At 39.1% G+C, this 18678-nt stretch overlaps 1 protein-coding gene and 1 long non-coding RNA gene across 13 annotated transcripts in view; one reads left to right on the forward strand and one right to left on the reverse strand.

Moving 5' to 3' along the window:
- Nucleotides 1-5141: 5141 nt before the first annotated feature.
- Nucleotides 5142-5872, reverse strand: ZCCHC13 (zinc finger CCHC-type containing 13). Its single transcript, XM_055564681.1, is given in 2 exon segments — nucleotides 5142-5324; nucleotides 5327-5872. Coding segments are annotated over 2 exon segments (489 nt in total). The 5' UTR covers nucleotides 5757-5872; the 3' UTR covers nucleotides 5142-5265.
- Nucleotides 5873-8845: 2973 nt separating this feature from the next.
- Nucleotides 8846-18678, forward strand: part of LOC129638515 (uncharacterized) — a 73161-nt gene continuing 63328 nt past the window's right edge. For 11 of the 12 annotated variants that reach the window (XR_008707875.1, XR_008707873.1, XR_008707877.1 and 8 more), the window contains exon 1: nucleotides 8846-9405. This is a non-coding gene — a long non-coding RNA (uncharacterized LOC129638515). Of the gene's footprint in view, nucleotides 9406-10394; nucleotides 10504-18678 lie in introns of those variants that run through there. The other variant, XR_008707868.1, reaches the window with a different exon arrangement.

An 18678-nucleotide genomic window follows, 5' to 3' on the forward strand; every position in this document is an offset into this window, starting at 1 on the left:
ACCACCGCCAACCCGTACCTCTACAGCAGATGCTCAAAGACAGTTCTATCTCAGTCTCTGTGGGGTCCCTGGGTCCTGGTGCACACAAGGTTTGTTTCAGCCCTCTGAGCATCTCTGGTGGGAATGGGGTTTGATTCTAAACACAACTTTGCCCCTCCTACAGTCTTTCTGGGGCTTCTCCTGTGCCCTTGGATGTGGGGTATCTCCTCACAGTCCCATGAACAGTATGAAAAGGCAAAAAGATAGGACACTGAAAGAGGAACTCCCCAGGTCAGTAGGTGCCCAATATGCTACTGGAGATCAGTGGAGAAATAACTCCAGAAAGATTGAAGAGACAGAGACAAAGCAAAAACAACACGCAGTTGTGGATGTGACTGGTGATGGAAGCAAGGTCCAATGCTGTAAAGAACAATATTGCATAGGAACCTGGAATGTTAGGTCCATGAATCAGGGAAAATTGGAAGTGGTCAAACAGGAGATGGCAAGAGTGAATGTCGACATTTTAGGAATCAGCGAACTAAAATGGACTGGAATGGGTGAATTTAACTCAGATGACCATTATATCTACTATTGTGGGCAAGAATCCCTTAGAAGAAATGAGGTAGCTGTCATAGTCAACAAAAGAGTCTGAAATGCAGTACTTGGATGCAATCTCAAAAATGACAGAATGATCTCTGTTCATTTCCAAGGCAAACCATTCAGTATCACGGTAATGCAAGTCTATGCCCCAACCAGTAATGCTGAAGAAGCTGAAGTTGAATGTTCTATGAAGACCTCCAAGACCTTCTAGAACTCACATCCAAAAAAGATGTCCTTTTCATTATAGGGGACTGGAATGCAAAAGTAGGAAGTCAAGAGACACCTGGAGTAACAGGCAAATTTGGCCTTGGAATACAAAATGAAGCAGGGAAAAGGCTAACAGAATTTTGCCAAGAGAATGCACTGGTCATAGCAAACACCCCCTTCCAACAATGCAAGAGAAGACTCTACACAGGGACATCACCAGATGGTCAATAGTGAAATCAGATTGATTACATTCTTTGCAGCCAAAGATGGAGAAGCTCTACAGTCAGTGAAAAAGGGACCAGGAGCTGACTGTGGCTCAGATCATGAACTCCTTATTGCCTAATTCAGACTGAAATTGAAGAAGGTAGGAAAAACCACTAGACCATTCAGTGGTTGGACATGAGTTTGAGCAAACTCTGGGAGATAGTGAAGGACAGGGAATCTTGGTGTGCTGCAGTCCATGGGCTTGCAAACAGTCAGATATCACTGAGAAACTGAACAACAACAATCTCTCTGGCTCCGGCCTTTTTTCCAGATACATTTTCACATTCCTAATTTCTATATTTATGCATTCCTTCCATTTAAAAAAGTACATGTATCTTCTTCAGGTTTTTCTATTTTAAATATATTTATTTTGTTCAAAGAAGCTGATTCTTTATCAGTTGTGAATTATTTGTTTTTAAATTTTTTTGGTTTTGATCTTTTTTCATTTCTCTAATTTCTGCAGTTTTATCTAAGTTTTTTAAAGAAAATCTGAATTATAATGTAATAAAATATTTTGCTTTGATATACTGTTTTTGGCTGGAGTCCATCAGCTTTGTTTCCATCTTCTAAATTGCTGGCAATTTTCATTGTGATTACTTTTTTGAACCTACACTTATTTAGTAAGTGATTTATACATTTTAAAATACCTAGGGAGTTTAAATTTTTTAATTTATTTACTTTTGGCATTTACTCTTGTTTTAGAAAGTACAATCAATCAGAGCTTTTATAACAGGAAAAATATCTATGTTACAGTGTATGTACTATTTATTTGATAGCCTGATCATTTCTCTGTGTCAATAAACATTCTGCTATAACATGATTTTTAGTAGCAGCAATGTGTTTTATCTTATACATGTGTCAATGTGTCCCATTTTAGATTCCATGCCCTTTAAAGATAAATGTTTCTTGTGTATCAGTTCAATAAATAATGTTGAGGTGAACACTACTTTTAATATACGTTTTGAGTATATATCTTTGATCATTCTCTTAAATTTCCAGAAGTGTAATGTTTGTTTCAAAGGATAAAGACTTTTTAAAGGTTTTTGACCTATAATGCCAAATTGACTCCCAAAAATGTTATATGAATTTTCTGCCCCCAGTGGTAATGTATGGGGTCCTCATCCCTCCATACTCTGGCCAATAAGATATAACTATGCTGCTGCTGCTAAGTCGCTTCAGTCGTGTCCGACACTGTGCAACCCCATAGACGGCAGCCCAGCAGGCTCCCTCATCCCTGGGATTCTCCAGGCAAGAACACTGGAGTGGGTTGCCATTTCCTTCTCCAATGCATGAAAGTGAAAAGTGAAAGTGAAGTCGCTCAGTCGTGTCCGACTCTTAGCGACCCCATGGACTGCAGCCTACCAGGCTCCTCTGTCCATGGGATTTTCCAGGCAAGAGTACTGGAGTGGGGTGCCATTGCCTTCTCCCAGATATAACTATATTGAACCTTTTATTAATGTTGTGTGAGTCACTCAGTCGTGTCCGACTCTTTGCGACCCCATGGACTGTAGTCCACCAGGCTACTCTGTCAATGGGATTCTCCAGGCAAGAATATTGCAGTGAGTTGCCATTCTCTTCTCCAAGGGAATCTTCCTGACCCAGGGTTCAAACCCAGGTCTCCTGCATTGCAAGCAGATTCTTTACCTTCTGAGCCACCAGGGAAGCCCTGGTGATAAGCGTTTTATTAATACATAATGTCTTTGTTTGTAGACTTTTTTGGTTTAAAGTCTATTTTGGCTGATATTAGTCTAGCCATCTCTGCTCTCTTGGTTACAATTTGTGTGGATTTCCCCCCCCCCCCATCTTTTCACTTTCAATGTATTTGTGTCTATGGATATAAAATGAATCTCTTCTAGACCACATGTAGTTGGATCATGTGTTTTTATCCATTCTTTCAATACCGATCTTTTCATTGGAGAGTCTATTGATTGACAATTTAAGTAATTACTGATAAAAAAAAAGGACTTTTGTCATTTTGATATTTGTTTTCTGTATGCTTTATAGCTTTGTCCCTCATTTCCCCGCATTACTATCTTCGTGTTTAGCTGATTTTTTTTTGAAGTAAAGTGCTTCAATTCCTTCCTCATTTTCTCTGAAGTTAAAGAGGGAACTTGTGACTTGGCTAGAGGAAGAGAGCGCTGCTTACCTCCAGCTAAAATTTTCCACACAGAAATGAGTGCCTATTGCTTCCTGATCTTTGGTTTTGTTCCAAAAAGAAGTAAAAGAATTTCCATGGGAAATGTTCCAATTTTTAGATGTTGGCATCTAATGTTGATAACGTGCAGGTCAAACATATTGTGGACCTGATTCAGTAAGAGGGCTACCATTTTGTAACTTCTGGCACAGGGTACTGGTGAGTCAAAATAAGGCTTCCTTCCTCTGAAATTAGAAAAGATGCCTAAAGGGAATTTAAAGAGGCCTTCATTGATGTGTGTGTCCTTAATAAAGGGACATTGCCTCTTTTCCTCCTCCAACTCTGGGCCAGGATTCTGAGGGCATGGGAAATGAAGTACCAGATGGTTGCGGGGGAAAGGGGGTACAGAATTCAAAAGCAGATTCCTGTGTTCCTCCCCTAAATAGAGCTCAGCACCACGATGAGACTCAAGAATTTGTTTGGCTCAGTGTGATATAATAGGAGTTTTCAGCTGTGTTTTGACAGACCGGACTGAGATTGCCGCAATTGCTCCATTGAGAGGCTAGTAGTGTGATTGAGTTTATCTTGTTTAGACAGCACAGAGAGCGACAGAATCAATTTCTAGAAACAAAAGAGGGTCACAAAAGGTCAAACTCAGCTGAATTGAAAGAGTCTTTCAGATGGGGATGAAAGGTTACACATCAAGTCTTATGGACGTTCAAAACAGAATGTGTCTTCAGTTATAAAACCAGATATATTTCTTTGATCATTTGAGTTTATGGATCATGAACTGTACCCCCTACACTACCTTTTCTGATATAAATTCTATCACATTCTGTTTGATATGTAGTATTGTCATCATCATTATTTTGTAAGTCATTTTTCATCACAACTTCAATTTTCTTCTGACACCAACAGTTACCACTCCTCATCCCAGGTTTTATTTAAAATCTAAAATTGCCTTTTCTATTTTGTAGAACTTCAGTTTTTCAGATCTGATTTTTAAAAAATGGACCATAGCATATGAAATTGAACATATTCATATCTGTGAAAATGTATTTTTTAGAAATTCCTAAACATAATATTTGTACCTGCAAAAATGTGTTTTTGAAATTACCAAAGCCCCAATCTATGTTGAATCTTAATGTTTACACCTGTTTTCTTAGATTTTTAAAAATATGTATGTCTAAAGTAATTAGCCTCTAATTAAAATAAATTTAAATATATTAAAAAATGTATGTCTAACTAATCACCAGTATCTTTATGTTCACAATTTGCTGCTATGGTTTTCTTTGTTTGGTTGTTTTCTCACTGTTCTCTCTCAAAGCTACTTATACACATTATACATATTTTTCTGGGTTATTGTCATTAAACTATACACTTATGTAAGACCAGATAGAGATGTATTTCAATGTCATTTAAAAGCTAATGAGTTCAAATAAATCAAAGCAATCAATACATAACTAAAGTTAAAGCTACTTGGCAAGATCATAGACATTTCTAGGATCAGCTTTATTTGTGCAACAAGTCTCTGAGGAAATGTCACCTCCTCAGGGTGCCTTGTGTATCTAAGACAGAAATATATGTCCCCACACACACATTCTCTATCCTTTTAACTGGTGTTTGTTTTTTTTTCCTTTATGGCAATTTATTTTCATCTGACACACTATTTTACTTGTTAATAGATTCTAGGCCTGTGTTTGCAAACTTGGTCTGATTTATTCACTGATATGTATCCAATTCCTCAAACAGTGGCTGGCACACAGTGGCTCTTAAATGTTAAATCAAAATGCATTCAAAGAATCTAGAAGTTGCCTAACGCTCAGGATGTTCAATGATCCGAGTCATCAGTGATGCAGAAACATATTAATTATAAGACATCTACAAGTGAGTAACTTTTTTGAGATTTTTTTTTTATTTAACCAGCCCTTTCCTCTTTTAACATGGTAATTAAAATTCACTGACCCGGAAGTAGCCTCAATCTATCAATCTTTGGTCAGAGAAGAGGTTTCAGAGACAATAATACAATTATCAGTCAGCAAAAAGAGGTAGGGAACAAAGGGAAAAATTAAGCGTCAGCCTCAATTGGGCATTCCCAGGTTAGATGTCCGGATTCGCCACAGCGGTAGCAGTTGACCTCATTCATCTTTCTACAATTGATGGCCACGTGGCCAATCTCGCCACAACGGTAGCACTTGACTTGGGTGCAGTATTTTTGAATGTGGCCCCTTTTGCCGCAAGAGTAGCACTTCTGCTCTTCCTGACGGTCACAATCACGAGCCAGATGGCCTGGTCTGCCACAGGTGTAACAGCAACGCTCTCCCTCTCGCTTAGGCTCGGCACAGTCTTTGGCAATGTGGCCACTTTTCCCACAGTTGTAGCAGATGTCACAGTCCTTAGCATAATGGCCAAACTTACCGCAGCGGTAACAGATGACGGGTCGGGTGGTTGAAATGCACTGAGCTCCACGGCCACGGCCTCTAGCTCCATGCCCCCGAGCTCCTCCTCTTTTAGAGCATCCCGGGGCCCAGTGGCCAACGAGTCCACACTTGAAGCACTCCTTACTGCTCATGGCTGTGGTGGGATCCGCGAGTGAGTGGGTCCACTGCTGCCCCGGAGGCCCCGACACAACTCCCCTTACGGCGCCTTAGACAGAACTGGCAGTTTTTCTCTAGGGGCCTCAGTGACGTCACACAAGGCTTGCGCACGGTCCCATTCTTGTGTCACAGGCTTTCCAGCAGCCCCTCCCACCTGACTTTTCTCCTGTAGTTGAAGCCCAAAGCACGGCTGAGTGGTGGTTTCCGTTTTTGTTTAGTTTTCAATTAAATAAACGTTTCTTGGGTCTTGAAGTTTGAGTTTGAATCCCTTCTTGTTCAGAAAATATGCTCTGTAGGATTTCATATAATTAAGTCTTAGGTCTGCTTTGTGGTCTAGTAGATGACCAGTTTTTATACATGTGCTATAGACATAGGAAAAATATGTGTGAGATGTATCTAATCCAGAAATAAATTATGACAAGTTAGAGTAATTCATTTGTGGGGGTTAAAAATGAAATACAAATGTCTATAAAAATATGATATACATAAAATGGAAAAAAATCTGTAAAATGCCACAGGAAGATTTACCCACAATTTAGCCTATTGCAAGAATCTTAGTTTTCAAGATCATCATAACCATTTAAGGTACAAAACATATATGATTGAATCACTCAGTATGAAGAACATGATATTCCTTGGAAAATAAATTAAAAACCTTAATTTAAATACTGGACAGTATTCCTCTCTGTTTCCTAAGTTGTTTATATAATATATAAAACTCATAAGGATTTATGGACATGTCCATTTATATAGATATAGAAACAAGTATAGAAAGCTAGACACTCAAATATAACCTCTAGCTATTTTGGAGCTATATGATTCAATAAGACTTTTTCCTCTTTATTTTCCTTCTCTAAATTTTACAATTTTTGAAATAAGGTTTAGGTTGTGTAATTTTAAAAATCCACAATAAATATTTTTCTTTAAGTTACTAGTTAGCTATATGTTTTGCATGTGAATTTTTTTCAGGAAGCCAGTACAAATGTATAGACACAAGAATAGTGAATGTAGCAATTGCCCTTTAATTTCAATATGACTTGATCGGAATGTACAACTGGTTTCATAAATGCAACCACAAAGAAAAATGTTTTCAAAAACTAATAAAAGTTATAGATAAAGAGCATGTGCACATGCCAAATATAGAGTAATGTAATGAACTTTATTCTTAAATAATTAAATGGTGCTTCGTATATTGTTTCAAATGGCAAAAATTCTGTTTTAAAATTTGATATATGTTCATTAAATAAACCATATTATCATGTTTAAATTCCTTTATAGGTTTATATTTTTATTAAAGTAATGCATGCCCGTAGTTTAAAGTATAGATTTTCAAGCAGGTTTAATTGAGACATGAAGGAATGAAGGGAGAAATGTATTTTATATCACAATAGAGGGTATGTATGTGAGTGTGTGCTATAACTCAAGTAAGTTTAAGAAAAAAATAATTACTCTTAATGTCTACAATGCACCTTTAAAATTATGTTGGCCATAATAGCCATATGTAGGCTTATGGCTATACAAGCTTCCCTGGTGGCTCAGTGGTAAAGAATCTGCCAGCTAATTGAGGATATGCAGGTCTAGTTCCTGGGTTGGGAAGATCCCCTGGAGAAGGAAATGGCACCCCACTCCAGTATTCTTGCCTGGGAAATTCCATGGACAAAGGAGCCTGGTGGGCTATAGCCCATGGGGTCACAAAAGTCAGACATGACTTAATGACTGAACAACAACATATATATATGTTGCCGTGCCACACAGCTTGTGAAACCTAAGTTTCCTAACCAAGGATTGAACTTGGGCCCTCCACAGTGAGAGCATGCAGTTCTGACCACTGGACTACCAATTCCCTGCAATGTACTTTTTTTTCTTTCTGGCTGCACTGTGCAGCATGTGGGATTTTAGTTCCCTGATCAGAGATCTAACATGAGTCCTTTACACTGGAAGCATGAAGTCTTAACCACTGTACTGCCAGGGAAGTCCTCTTGCAGTGCACTTTGATGTTTTCTGTCATGTTGTAAAAAATGCTGGTGGTGACCCATTAATCTTTCAATTCATTAAATGATTTTAACTCATAGTTTGGTTCATAACTATAAATAATGCTTATATTATGACTTCTTGATATTTCCATTTTAGACATTATCTATGATTTTCCATTTCAGAGAATAAACATTTAGCCCTCTTTTACCTACATCATCTTTTGGTACACTTTATGCTCTAGCACTCCACTTGCCTTCCCCCACTTTCACCTTTCTCCTAATATTGATTTGGTCAATAGCCAACATTAACGTAATGATAACCATGTAAATGCAACTAGTGGCTCAGCCATATTGAATTTTGTCAAATGCTTTTTCTACATCTCGAGTTTGCCTTGACTTCTTACATTTGCTAGAACCACCATTAAATTGCCAAACTTAAGTTGTGAAAGTGGACATCTTATCTTGTTCCTGATCTTAAGGGGAAAGCTTTGGTCTCAACATTCTTAACAATTAGAGAGGATGATGTACACATTTTACAGGTCTCAGAATTTATGGAATTGGGGCGGGGGGGAGGCTTAAATTTTGGTATTTCCAAACTGGCTTTCTTAGAAAGCAAGAAGAACCAGCCACCAAAGTAAAACATCATAATGGGAAACAAAACATTATTTTGTATTCTCTGCTTCTCAAATTCAAGGAGGAGTCTATTTCAGAGTCTATTCAATACACTTCTCTCAAAATTACTACGTGAATTTCTCACAGAAGACAAGCCTTGCATTTAACATTGAAGGACACTGAACAGTATTTTTAATGGCCAGACAATACCAGGGTTAGGAAGAGAAAGAAAAAGGTGTTGCATAATCCTTCTTACCCCCAAACTAATTGAACACCCTTTCCCTTTATGCTCTGTGCATAAAGTCTTTTGGTTCCCTGCCTCTGAGTCTCCTCTGTTGGTTCTTCATCAACCAGGCATTGTTTGCCCAACACTAGCTAGTTGAGAGCTCTTTTGGAGCAGTTTGAGAGCTGCTTTGGAGAAGATTGTGAGGGTATAATACCTTTTAAACAGTATTTTTTGCCTTTTTTTTTTTTTTTACAGTTTGCAGTATCAGACACGCAAGGGGCTGAGTAAGAGGACCAATAGGGCTGCAGATCAGGCAAGGCCAAGAATACAAGGATAGGCCACTAAGGATAACCGAACAAAGGCAGCCAAGGGGGAGAATGGCATTGAAATGGTGGGCTAAGAACAGGAGAAGGATACATGAGGAAAGGGGCTGAGGGAAATGTGGCGGAGGCCGGTGTGACCAAGGGGAGAAAATGTTGAAGAAGCAGGATGAGCTACGGACCTGCGTAAGGGTGAAAGGGTGAAGACCGCCGAAAAGTTTGCCTTGCAGAGAGCTAGGCTTGAGTGGGGGCGGGGGTCGGGAGAAGAGGGCGTGCTCGGCGCATGCGCCTGAAGCACATTGCAGCTATCCTGGAGGCGGTCCTCTCCGGATATCAGCGTTGCGGCTGGAGGCAGGGCTGGTCCTCAGCCTGCTGTCCACTGCCACCTTGGCCTGCTCTTGCGCCTCGAACTCTGTGCCGTCGTTCCCTTTCACCATATTTTGGGACGGCCGGCGCTAAGAATTTATGCTATGACCTTCGATTCAGCCAGGAGGTAAAGGAACGACATAGGGGAAGAACATGGAGGGTGGAGGAGGGAACTCGGGCCAGGGGGATCCTTAATTTGTGTGTTCTCCCCGTTCACGAGAGGAAAAAATGGGGGACAGTACGGGCCTCAGACCTACAAAAGGATGTTGACCATTTAGTTCCCATTGTAAAAGTAATACAGGCTTCTTTCCTTTAATCAAGGTTGAGCACCTGAGCGTCGGCATTTTCCATAATGTTCCCTGCATTAAAATTTCTTGGATTTCCTCATATGCAGTAGAAGATGTATTTAAAGGTCGGGGCTGTAATACTAGGCGGTTATGAGAGCTTTCTTTGCCTTTGTTCAGGGTGGTAGGTCTTATTACGGAAACCGAGGGTACTCTAAGCCCCTCCCTGGGAGTCAGGGCGTATTCTATCTAGAGCTGGCATCTGCTCTGAACACCTGCACGCTTTGACGTCTTTCCCGTATTCCACTTACCTAGTTTATCACACCTACCCCTATCAAGGAAGGCTGGTAATGGCTCTTCTTTATTGAGCACTGGGGCACAATTGTAGGGAGAAGCACATCTAGATATCATCAGGCACTTATATATAAAAAACGGAGGTCGGGGGACAGACGCGGTGCGCAAATATACTTGAGAGTGTGAGGATGCACGACGCGGTAGCACGCAGGTATATAGTCGTGTTTTGGTAACCGTGGGGGATTGGTTCCAGAACCCCCGCGAAGACTAAATTCCGCGGATGCTCAAGTCTCCTATATAGAATGGCTTAGTACAGTTAGTCCATCGTATCCGCGGAGAGTCCACTGTATTTGTAGTCTGATGTGCGGGGTGGGGGTGGGGGGCGGGGACGCTCCACTAGGGACAGCCGGAGATACGCATGCGCAAGGCTTGGGGCGCGGAGTGGGTATGGAATTCGTATTTAAGAAAGGAAAGTTGTTGGTAGTTGGTACCCGCGGGAGTGAAGCTGCGCATGCGCATTTGAGACGACATTGTGAGGGTTGGATTTAACGCGAGGGGGAGAGGGGCGCATGCGTATTTCAAGCGAAATGACGCGAGGAGGCGCGCAGCGTACGCGTAATTAAGATTGCAAAATGGCGAGGGGGGAGGTAAGTTGTCTTTTTGCTTGGCCATCTTGGTCTATGAGGGCCTGCAGAGGAGCAGATCGACCTTTCTGGTTGGGTGAGGGGATCAGCCTGAGTCGGAGCTGTCCTACGCTGTGGCTAGATCCACTAAATACTGACTCAGAATCTTAGCCCCTCTCTGGCCTATGAATAATGCGGGTTTAAAAATGCGGAGGCGATGATGATTTTACAAAAGGTTGCAGCAGCTGGCTGTGTGTAAGAAATGCGTAAAACGCGAGCACTTCGTGACAAGGCCACGTTCGGGCAGTACGCCTCTGGAGGGCTCTCTGTTGGACACGGAGATAGTGGGTCGGTGTCCTTGGCTCTGGACACCTTCTCATTCCATCAGAGTAGCAGAACTCAGTGGTTGCAATACTGTGAGAATCTACAGTTGGTCAGAAGCCCTTGATTTTCTCCCCTTGAGGATGTAGGGGTGAGGATTTGGCTGTTTCCAAGTCCTTGTTCCACTTTGCTTTAAACCTGGTATCTAGGCGAATGGTGACGGTAGTATGTAGGTGACCTGGGTTTCACACCCTGTCTTCTAAATTATTATTTTTTGTGTGTGTGTAGAACTTTGAGCACGGTTTCATCTAGGGGGACGATTTTCTTTTATTTTGTTTTATTTTTAGGCAGCAGCACTGTCATGGCTCTTAGAGGGCTGTCAGTAAAGATCTATTGTTAATCATCGCTAAAACTAGTAATTTAGCAGTTAAATATGTAGAAGAAAAGGCACAGGATTCAAAATTGAAATAGGCCTTTTAAGTAATCCTAGCTGTGATCTAATACTGGTCTTTCTCCTTCTCGGGGCCTGTTTGCCTAACTATAATAATAATTAAACTTAAACGTATTTGGAGCTTAAACTATGTGTCATGTACTGGGTCTATATGCTTTTACACATGCCTTAACTAATTTAGTACTCTCCACAGTCTTATGAAATAGCAGTACCATTATTCATCTTTTACAAATGAGAAATCTGAGGGATACAGATAAAGTAAATCCAAGGCTTTATATCCTTTTGAGTGACTGAGATTGGATTTTTATCCAGGTAGTATGGCTTCAGAATTCTGTGTTCTTAAACATTATATTTAACCACCAAAATGATGCGGCAAATTTAAAGGACCCTCCACTTACGATTTCAAATTTTATTCATAACTTAACCTATGCTATTTAAGAAAGGAGACCTATTTGCTAATTTTTACTCAGTGCATTGTATAAGGTTACATATGTGGAAGACAAAAAGTAAAGTATTGATCTGGAGCCTAGTGGGGTGGTCATCCTTACCTACCCTTGTCTTCTATGCTTTTTGTTCTGCAGAGGGTTTAAAATGGCCGACTGCGGCAGGCTGGACACACCCTTCTTGTTTTGCCAGATTTGAGATCTGGTCTGATGCTTTAAGACAACCAGTCATTTGCTGCAGTAGAGATTTTTTCCTTACCCATTGTTAATATTTTGGTGTTTGATAGCAATGTTAATTGTAAAGGAAAGAAAATTGTAATTTTCTTTCTTATAATAAAAGACAGAAAATACATGGATTTCATTTATTATTTGGTTGGGATAGATTCATTTGAAGTGAAATTACTATGTCAAAGGGTATGAACATTTTTAACACTTAATATGTATTGCCAAGTTTCTTTCTGAAAAGATTGTACCAATTTACACAAGCATTGAGTAGTCAAAAACGTTATTTTAATGGATTAAAAACCAGTATTACTTTAATTTTGCATTTCTTTGATTCTAAGTTTGGATTCTTTTTTCCTCCATATGTTTCTTAGTAGCTTGATTTTTCTTTCATATGATGGTAGTTCATGTCTTAAATGATTTATCAGTTGGAGTTTTAGTTTTATTATTATTATCTATTTTAATGTGTTCTATAAATAAAGGCTATTACTCAAATTTCTGTAATTTATAAATATGTACTCCAGGTTATTGTTTGCCTCTTAATTTTTGTATTTAAATATTTGGTTAGTAGAAATTTGAAATCATGTGGTCAAATCAGTCAACTGTTTTGTGGTTTTTCTTCCATTAAGTTTGAATAGTTCCGTCAGTCTAGAAATGTGGTAAATATTCATTGTAGCTTCGTCTGAGGGGAAAATATGAGGGAAAAAGATCCATAATTTCACCTCACAGAGATAACCAGTGTTAATAAATGTATTTGCTTCTTTTCATTCTTTCTGAATTTTTCTACAGGGATCATATATTTATACTATTTTATGTCATGTTTTGTGTTTATAATGTGCATTTTTCCATGTTAAATATTTTTGTAATTGTCATCGAATGGTTTCATGATATTTTATTGTGTGGAAGTACTTAAGATTTTAAGTATTTTAAGTTAATGATTAATGTCTTTTCATTTAGTTTTTATTGTTTCTCTCTTTTGAGTTATTCTTTATATTATAGAGTTAAGAATTACAATTACTCATCAAAAACTTTGAACATTTTAAAGACCTGCCATAATAGCATTCCAAAACATTATGTCAATTTTTGTACCCATTTAGTTACATTAAGAAATGGCAACCCACTCCCATTATTCTTGCCTGGAGAATCCTATGGATAGAGCAGCCTGGCAGGCTACAGTCCATAGGGTCTCAAAGAGTCGGACATGACTGAAATGACTTGGCAGCAGCTACATAAATTTTTTTTTTTTTTGTAATTTTACATGTATAAGAATGGTATCTTTGATTTATGGTACATTTCTCTGTATTATTGATGCAGCTGGATTCTCAAATGCTAATTATTAGCTATTATTTCCTTTTGTGAACTATTCAACTTGGGTCTGAATGCTGTATATTTGTAAGAGCTCTATATTATGTGCTCTATATAAAGAATCTATTACCCCTTGTCATTTGTTGACATACACACCTGGTATATGTTTGTTGCCATTGAGTATGAAAAAAAAAGACAACTACTGCATGGAATACATGTGAAATTCTTGGTAGCCATTTTGAGATAACATTTATCTGTTTTTTAAATAGATAGCTATTTCTTTTTATCTGAAAGGAAAGCACTGATTGCTGCACAGCAGTGATGCTCCCTGGTTATGGGTGTGGGGGAAGACATGGCAACATTTTGCCTCTAATAAGACATGGCAACCAATGTAGATAAGACACAAAATGGTAGCCTAGCCACCCTTCCCACATCCACTGGGGGACTGATGTTATTATGAGTGATCTGGGGGAGGATATGTACAAGGTGTAATGTTCACATTTGTAGATGACATGGAACTCTTTGGAGATGTAATGTGGTAAGAGGAACAAACTGCAACACCTGAGAAGACATTGTGCATGTGGGCTGACAATTGGCAGAATGAAACAGGGAAGAAAAGAGCAATGTAATGGCTTTAGGGGAAAATGGTATGTTAAGTGTAGAAAATAGTGGCCTCAGAGACACTGGGTCCCAAGACAGGGATCTCAGTGTAAATGGAAACAATTTATTGATGTCATCAGTTCAGTTTGCTGGTGCAGAGACAAAAGAGCCATTAAAAACCTAGGCTTTATTAAGAACTGTGTGACACACAAAAATTCCATCCTATCTTTGTATAAAATCATGTGAACCAAATGACTAGTTAACACTAGTAATCTCTCCTCAAGAGTCTCTTACTACCTCTCGCTGAATTTTGAGAAGGTGTTGGGAAGAGTGTGTTAACCTCTTTTTTATTTTTCTTATTTCTAATACGGAAGTGATTTAGATTATATATTCTCAAAGATCTTGGAGAGTGGTAAGGTATTTTATTTTGGTTTCCTGAAACTGTGTCTGTTATTTATGGTTCAGAATCTGTTTAATTATATTTACTAATTAGAACATTCTAAATTATTATTCCCACTCCATGAGCTATATACTATCTCCTTTATATTTAGTCACATTCTAATTTTTATTTTTTCAGTTAAGGGGGATTATTGGATATAGAGGTGTCAAGTGAGCCGTTACTGCTTTTTGTTACCTAGTTATATGGAATTAATCTAGTTGTAAATTCCCATTTTTCAGCATTTTTTCAGCTAGTTGAAGAATAGGCTTATGTGTATGGTGGGAAGGTTGGAGTATAATAAGCAAAATGAAACAAAGTAACAGCAACAAAGCTTGCTTTGTAGAGGTGATTGAGAAGGTCCTTTACTGGAGGTCTGTACCTACCTTAAGAGTGGGAGTCCCATTTTATGTCATGCCAGTATTTAGTTCCCAAATTCATTTATGATCAGGAGTTAGGGAGAACCTGCATATTTGAAATAGCCCAAAAGCACTTAACCTTTGATTTCTTCAGTTTGTTCCTCCCCTCTCTTGATGTTACAGCCCGCAGCAGCCTGGAGCAGCGCCCCCTGGAAATGAATTTTACATCGGCCATTATAATACAACCTGATAAGTGTTACAGCACTTATCAGGTTGTATTGTAATTGTCTGTGTATATGCCTGTCTCCCTTCCTTTGTTATCAGTTAGACTGTGAGCTCCTTGAGAGCAGGGACAGTGTCTTCATCTCCAGAGCCCAGCCTGGCACATTCGTAGGCCTCAGTAAATGTTTATTGGATGAATAAATGAATGGCTCATCAACAAACATTTATTGTGTGCCTGCTAACGTGATCTCCACAGGCTCTGAGCTGTCAACTGTTTCTTCAAAATGTGTGTAGTCAGAAACTTGCTGTTTCTTTCTAGTTATGGATATATCTTCTCAAGAATTTCTCATGAGATAATGCTGTTTTTGTGTTTGGATTTCAGTCCTTGGTATTTACAGATGTTGCTACTATTGCTGCTGCTGACAGTCTCTTCCTTGGTGGAACCTGGGTGAAAGCTATCAGATCAGGAGCCGCATCCTTACTGTCTGGTGTTTGCTAAATGGTTCCTATATGTAGACTCATCCTCTTTTCACTCCTCCTCAGGTCCTCCAAATGGTATTCCTATGTAGGCTTCACATTCTAGATCAGAGGTGGACAAACACAGCTCATGGTCTGCCTAGTTGTGCAAATAAAGTTCTGTTGGAACACAGCTATGCTTATTTGTTGATGTTTTGTCTGTGGCCTCTTTGACCTACAACAGCAGAGTGAGGAGCCACATCAGAGACATGGTGACCCTCAAAGCCTAGCCCTGGAAAAAGATTGCCTATCCTATCTTGGATCATTACTCAACAGTCGTGGCTTCATTCCCCTCCCCATTCACTAGAGATACTTTTAACATCTCAGAAACTCATTTATTTACCTCATTGATCATTATGATGAGTCTTCTTCCTGTTTTACAGATGGGCCAATCAGGACACACTTCAAACTAGGAGATTGATTATAAGGCTTTCCCCAGAGTCCTGCAGTCTGTCAGTTGTACCATGTCCTTCAACATCAAGTTTTGAGCTTCAACCCTAGAAATAAAAATTCTTTTTGTTATATCTTAACTTCAAGCATATGGGCATATCATGCTTTGGTTCCTTATCCCTTGCCCCCCTCCTTCCTACACAGCTCTTTGCAATGAGAATATGGAAAATAAGGAATTCATATGAGATAAAGCAGAAAAGTAGGCTGAGGCAAATGTTTAGAGGGTCTGAATGTTAATTTTTAACTGAGAAATGGGATTTCTGAAATAGTCACTTATTCAGACATAACAGGTGGTGAGCCTGCACTTCCAGGAGCTTAGGGTCCTCCTCTCTCAACCTTCCCTAACCTACCACATGTTGTGTTGGTAACCTGCCTGAGTATATTGTCATTCATTTCACTTCATTAAAAAGTTGGAGAGCTCCAAGTCTGATGCAAGAAATCTCGATCTAAAAAAGCAAAATTAAGAGAATGAGTGTCTCATTCTAGCAGTAAAATGGAGGGAAAAACCTTACAGCATTATTTTCAAGCTGCTTGTTGAACTTTTTGCAGCATTTTATGAAAATTTTCATACAGAAAGATTGGAAGAATTGGCAGTGAAAACTTGTATACTCACCACCTAGATGGTGCAATTAATATTTTGGTGTATTTGCTTTATTGCCTATCCCTCCATCTTTGTTGGGTGGGATTTTAAAAGTACTTGTGTTGGCATCTATTTTGATTTCATTTGTATCTGGCCCATCATGGTGCTGAAAAGTAATTTCTTTTGATTCTTATCTGTTATTTTCCAAGTTGGCATGGTTATTATGTATAAACATATTTGCCTGGGAATAAGAGTCTCAAGAAGAGAAGACATTTTGTTTCCTAAAGAAAATGACTGCAGCTCATCATTGTTTACTGGAAATAGGAGAAGGAAAAATGGAAGTTCAGATCCAGCATCAGTAAATGCTTCCAGTAATATACTGCTGTACACTTCATTCACTTCACTGGCTTGCGGGGAGAGGGAGCAGGTTGTTCCCTGGGCAGCTTCCACTTGGTTCTTTCCTTTAAGAACTGAGGAAGGAGAAACAACAAAGTGATAGCAAGTGCCACTGATGTGATAGCATTAGCCCAACTCCTTGGAATTTTAGTAAATGGATTTTTAAGATTGGGGCTGCTGTTTAATAATATTCTCTTGGACCTTCTCTATTGGCAATAGCTGCAGACTCAAAGGAGGCTCCATGAACTGAAACCTTTTTTATCATGAATATGATAATAGTAAATGTTACCTGTTTGTGTCTGTTTCCTTTCATTTAAGTTCAAAGGCAGAGGCTATATCTTGCTTATCTTTGTAATTCTCTTAAGTAAAAAATATCTGTATTCATAAAAAAAAATGCAATACTACCCTTAACATCTATCACATGGGCAAAGGTTTTAAAATGTTACACTAGCGTTGGTGGGATGGAGAAGGCAATGGCACCCCACTCCAGTACTCTTGCCTAGAAAATCTCATGGGTGGAGGAGCCTGGTAGGCCGCAGTCCATGAGGTCGCTAGGAGTGGGACACGACTGAGCGACTTCACTTTCACTTTTTACTTTCACGCATTGGAGAAGGAAATGGCAAGCCACTCCAGTGTTCTTGCTTGAAGAATCCCAGGGACGGGGGAGCCTGGTGGGCTGCCGTCTGTGGGGTCGCGCTGAGTCGGACACGACTGAAGCGAATAGCAGCAGCAGCGTTGGTGGGATAGATCCAATTTCCATGTAATCCTTTGTAGGAGCAATTTGGCAATATATATTAGTGGCCACAATAAATGTTGCATATCCTTTGACCTAGCAGTTTCATTTCTAGGGCTATACTCTAAATATTCTAAATAAATTTTAAATGTTCTTCAAAAATATTTTAAGGATATTTTAAAAGATTTAGGTATGGGAATGTTCATAGCAATAAAAAATGGAAAAAATTTACCGTTCTTTAATAGGAATTTGAATAAATTTTTTGGTGTATTCATGTAATAATACAACACAGGCATTAAAAATAGTCTTGTAGATGAATTTTTGACTTGGAAAGATGTACCCAGTGTATTAATCGAAAGAAAGGCCATGGTTTCATCCAGTTTGTTAAATAAAATGCATGCATATGGAATGTAGAAAGATGGTACTGATGAACCTATTCACAGGGCTGCAGTAGAGACACAGACATGAACAGACTTGTGAACACTGTGGGTGAAGGAGCGGGTGGGACAAATGGAGAGAGTAGCATTGAAATACAAACATTACCGTATGTAAAATAGATAGCAAGTGGGATTATGCTGTGTGACACAGGGAGCTCAACCCAGTGCTCTGTGACAATCTAGAGGGATGGGATGGGGATGGAGATGGGGGGGATTCAGGAGGAAAGGGACATACGTATACCTGTGGCTGATTCATGTTGATGTATGGCAGAAACAAACACAATATTTTAAAGCAATTATCCTCCAATAAAAAGAAAAAATTCATGTTTGTATGTGTACATAAAAGTTGTAAAGAAGAATATATCCCAAGTGTTAAACTTTCTGGGATTTTATGACTTTTGCTTTCTATTCTTAATGTATTTCTGGAATTTTTTTTCTCATGATGTGTTTATGACCAGCAAAGTTAAGACAAACATTGAAATGGTTTCTATTTAGAAATTTGCTGACCTGAACAGAAGTGGAATAAATGGGTTGGTGAGGAAGCTGGGAACTGGAGCAGTTTAGTTTGGAAAAGAGCTGGGCCAGGTGAAAATAGGGTATGGTGGAAATAAGACCTCTATCTTTAGAGAAAGGCACTAACTACTAATTATTCTTGGTTCCTTAGTGCAGGCATTTCATGAGTCAGGCTTTACACTTACTGTGTATTTCCCAATTAGGACCTATACACA

Source organism: Bubalus kerabau, chromosome X (assembly GCF_029407905.1).
Source record: "Bubalus kerabau isolate K-KA32 ecotype Philippines breed swamp buffalo chromosome X, PCC_UOA_SB_1v2, whole genome shotgun sequence".
NCBI classification, from domain to species: domain Eukaryota; kingdom Metazoa; phylum Chordata; class Mammalia; order Artiodactyla; family Bovidae; genus Bubalus; species Bubalus kerabau.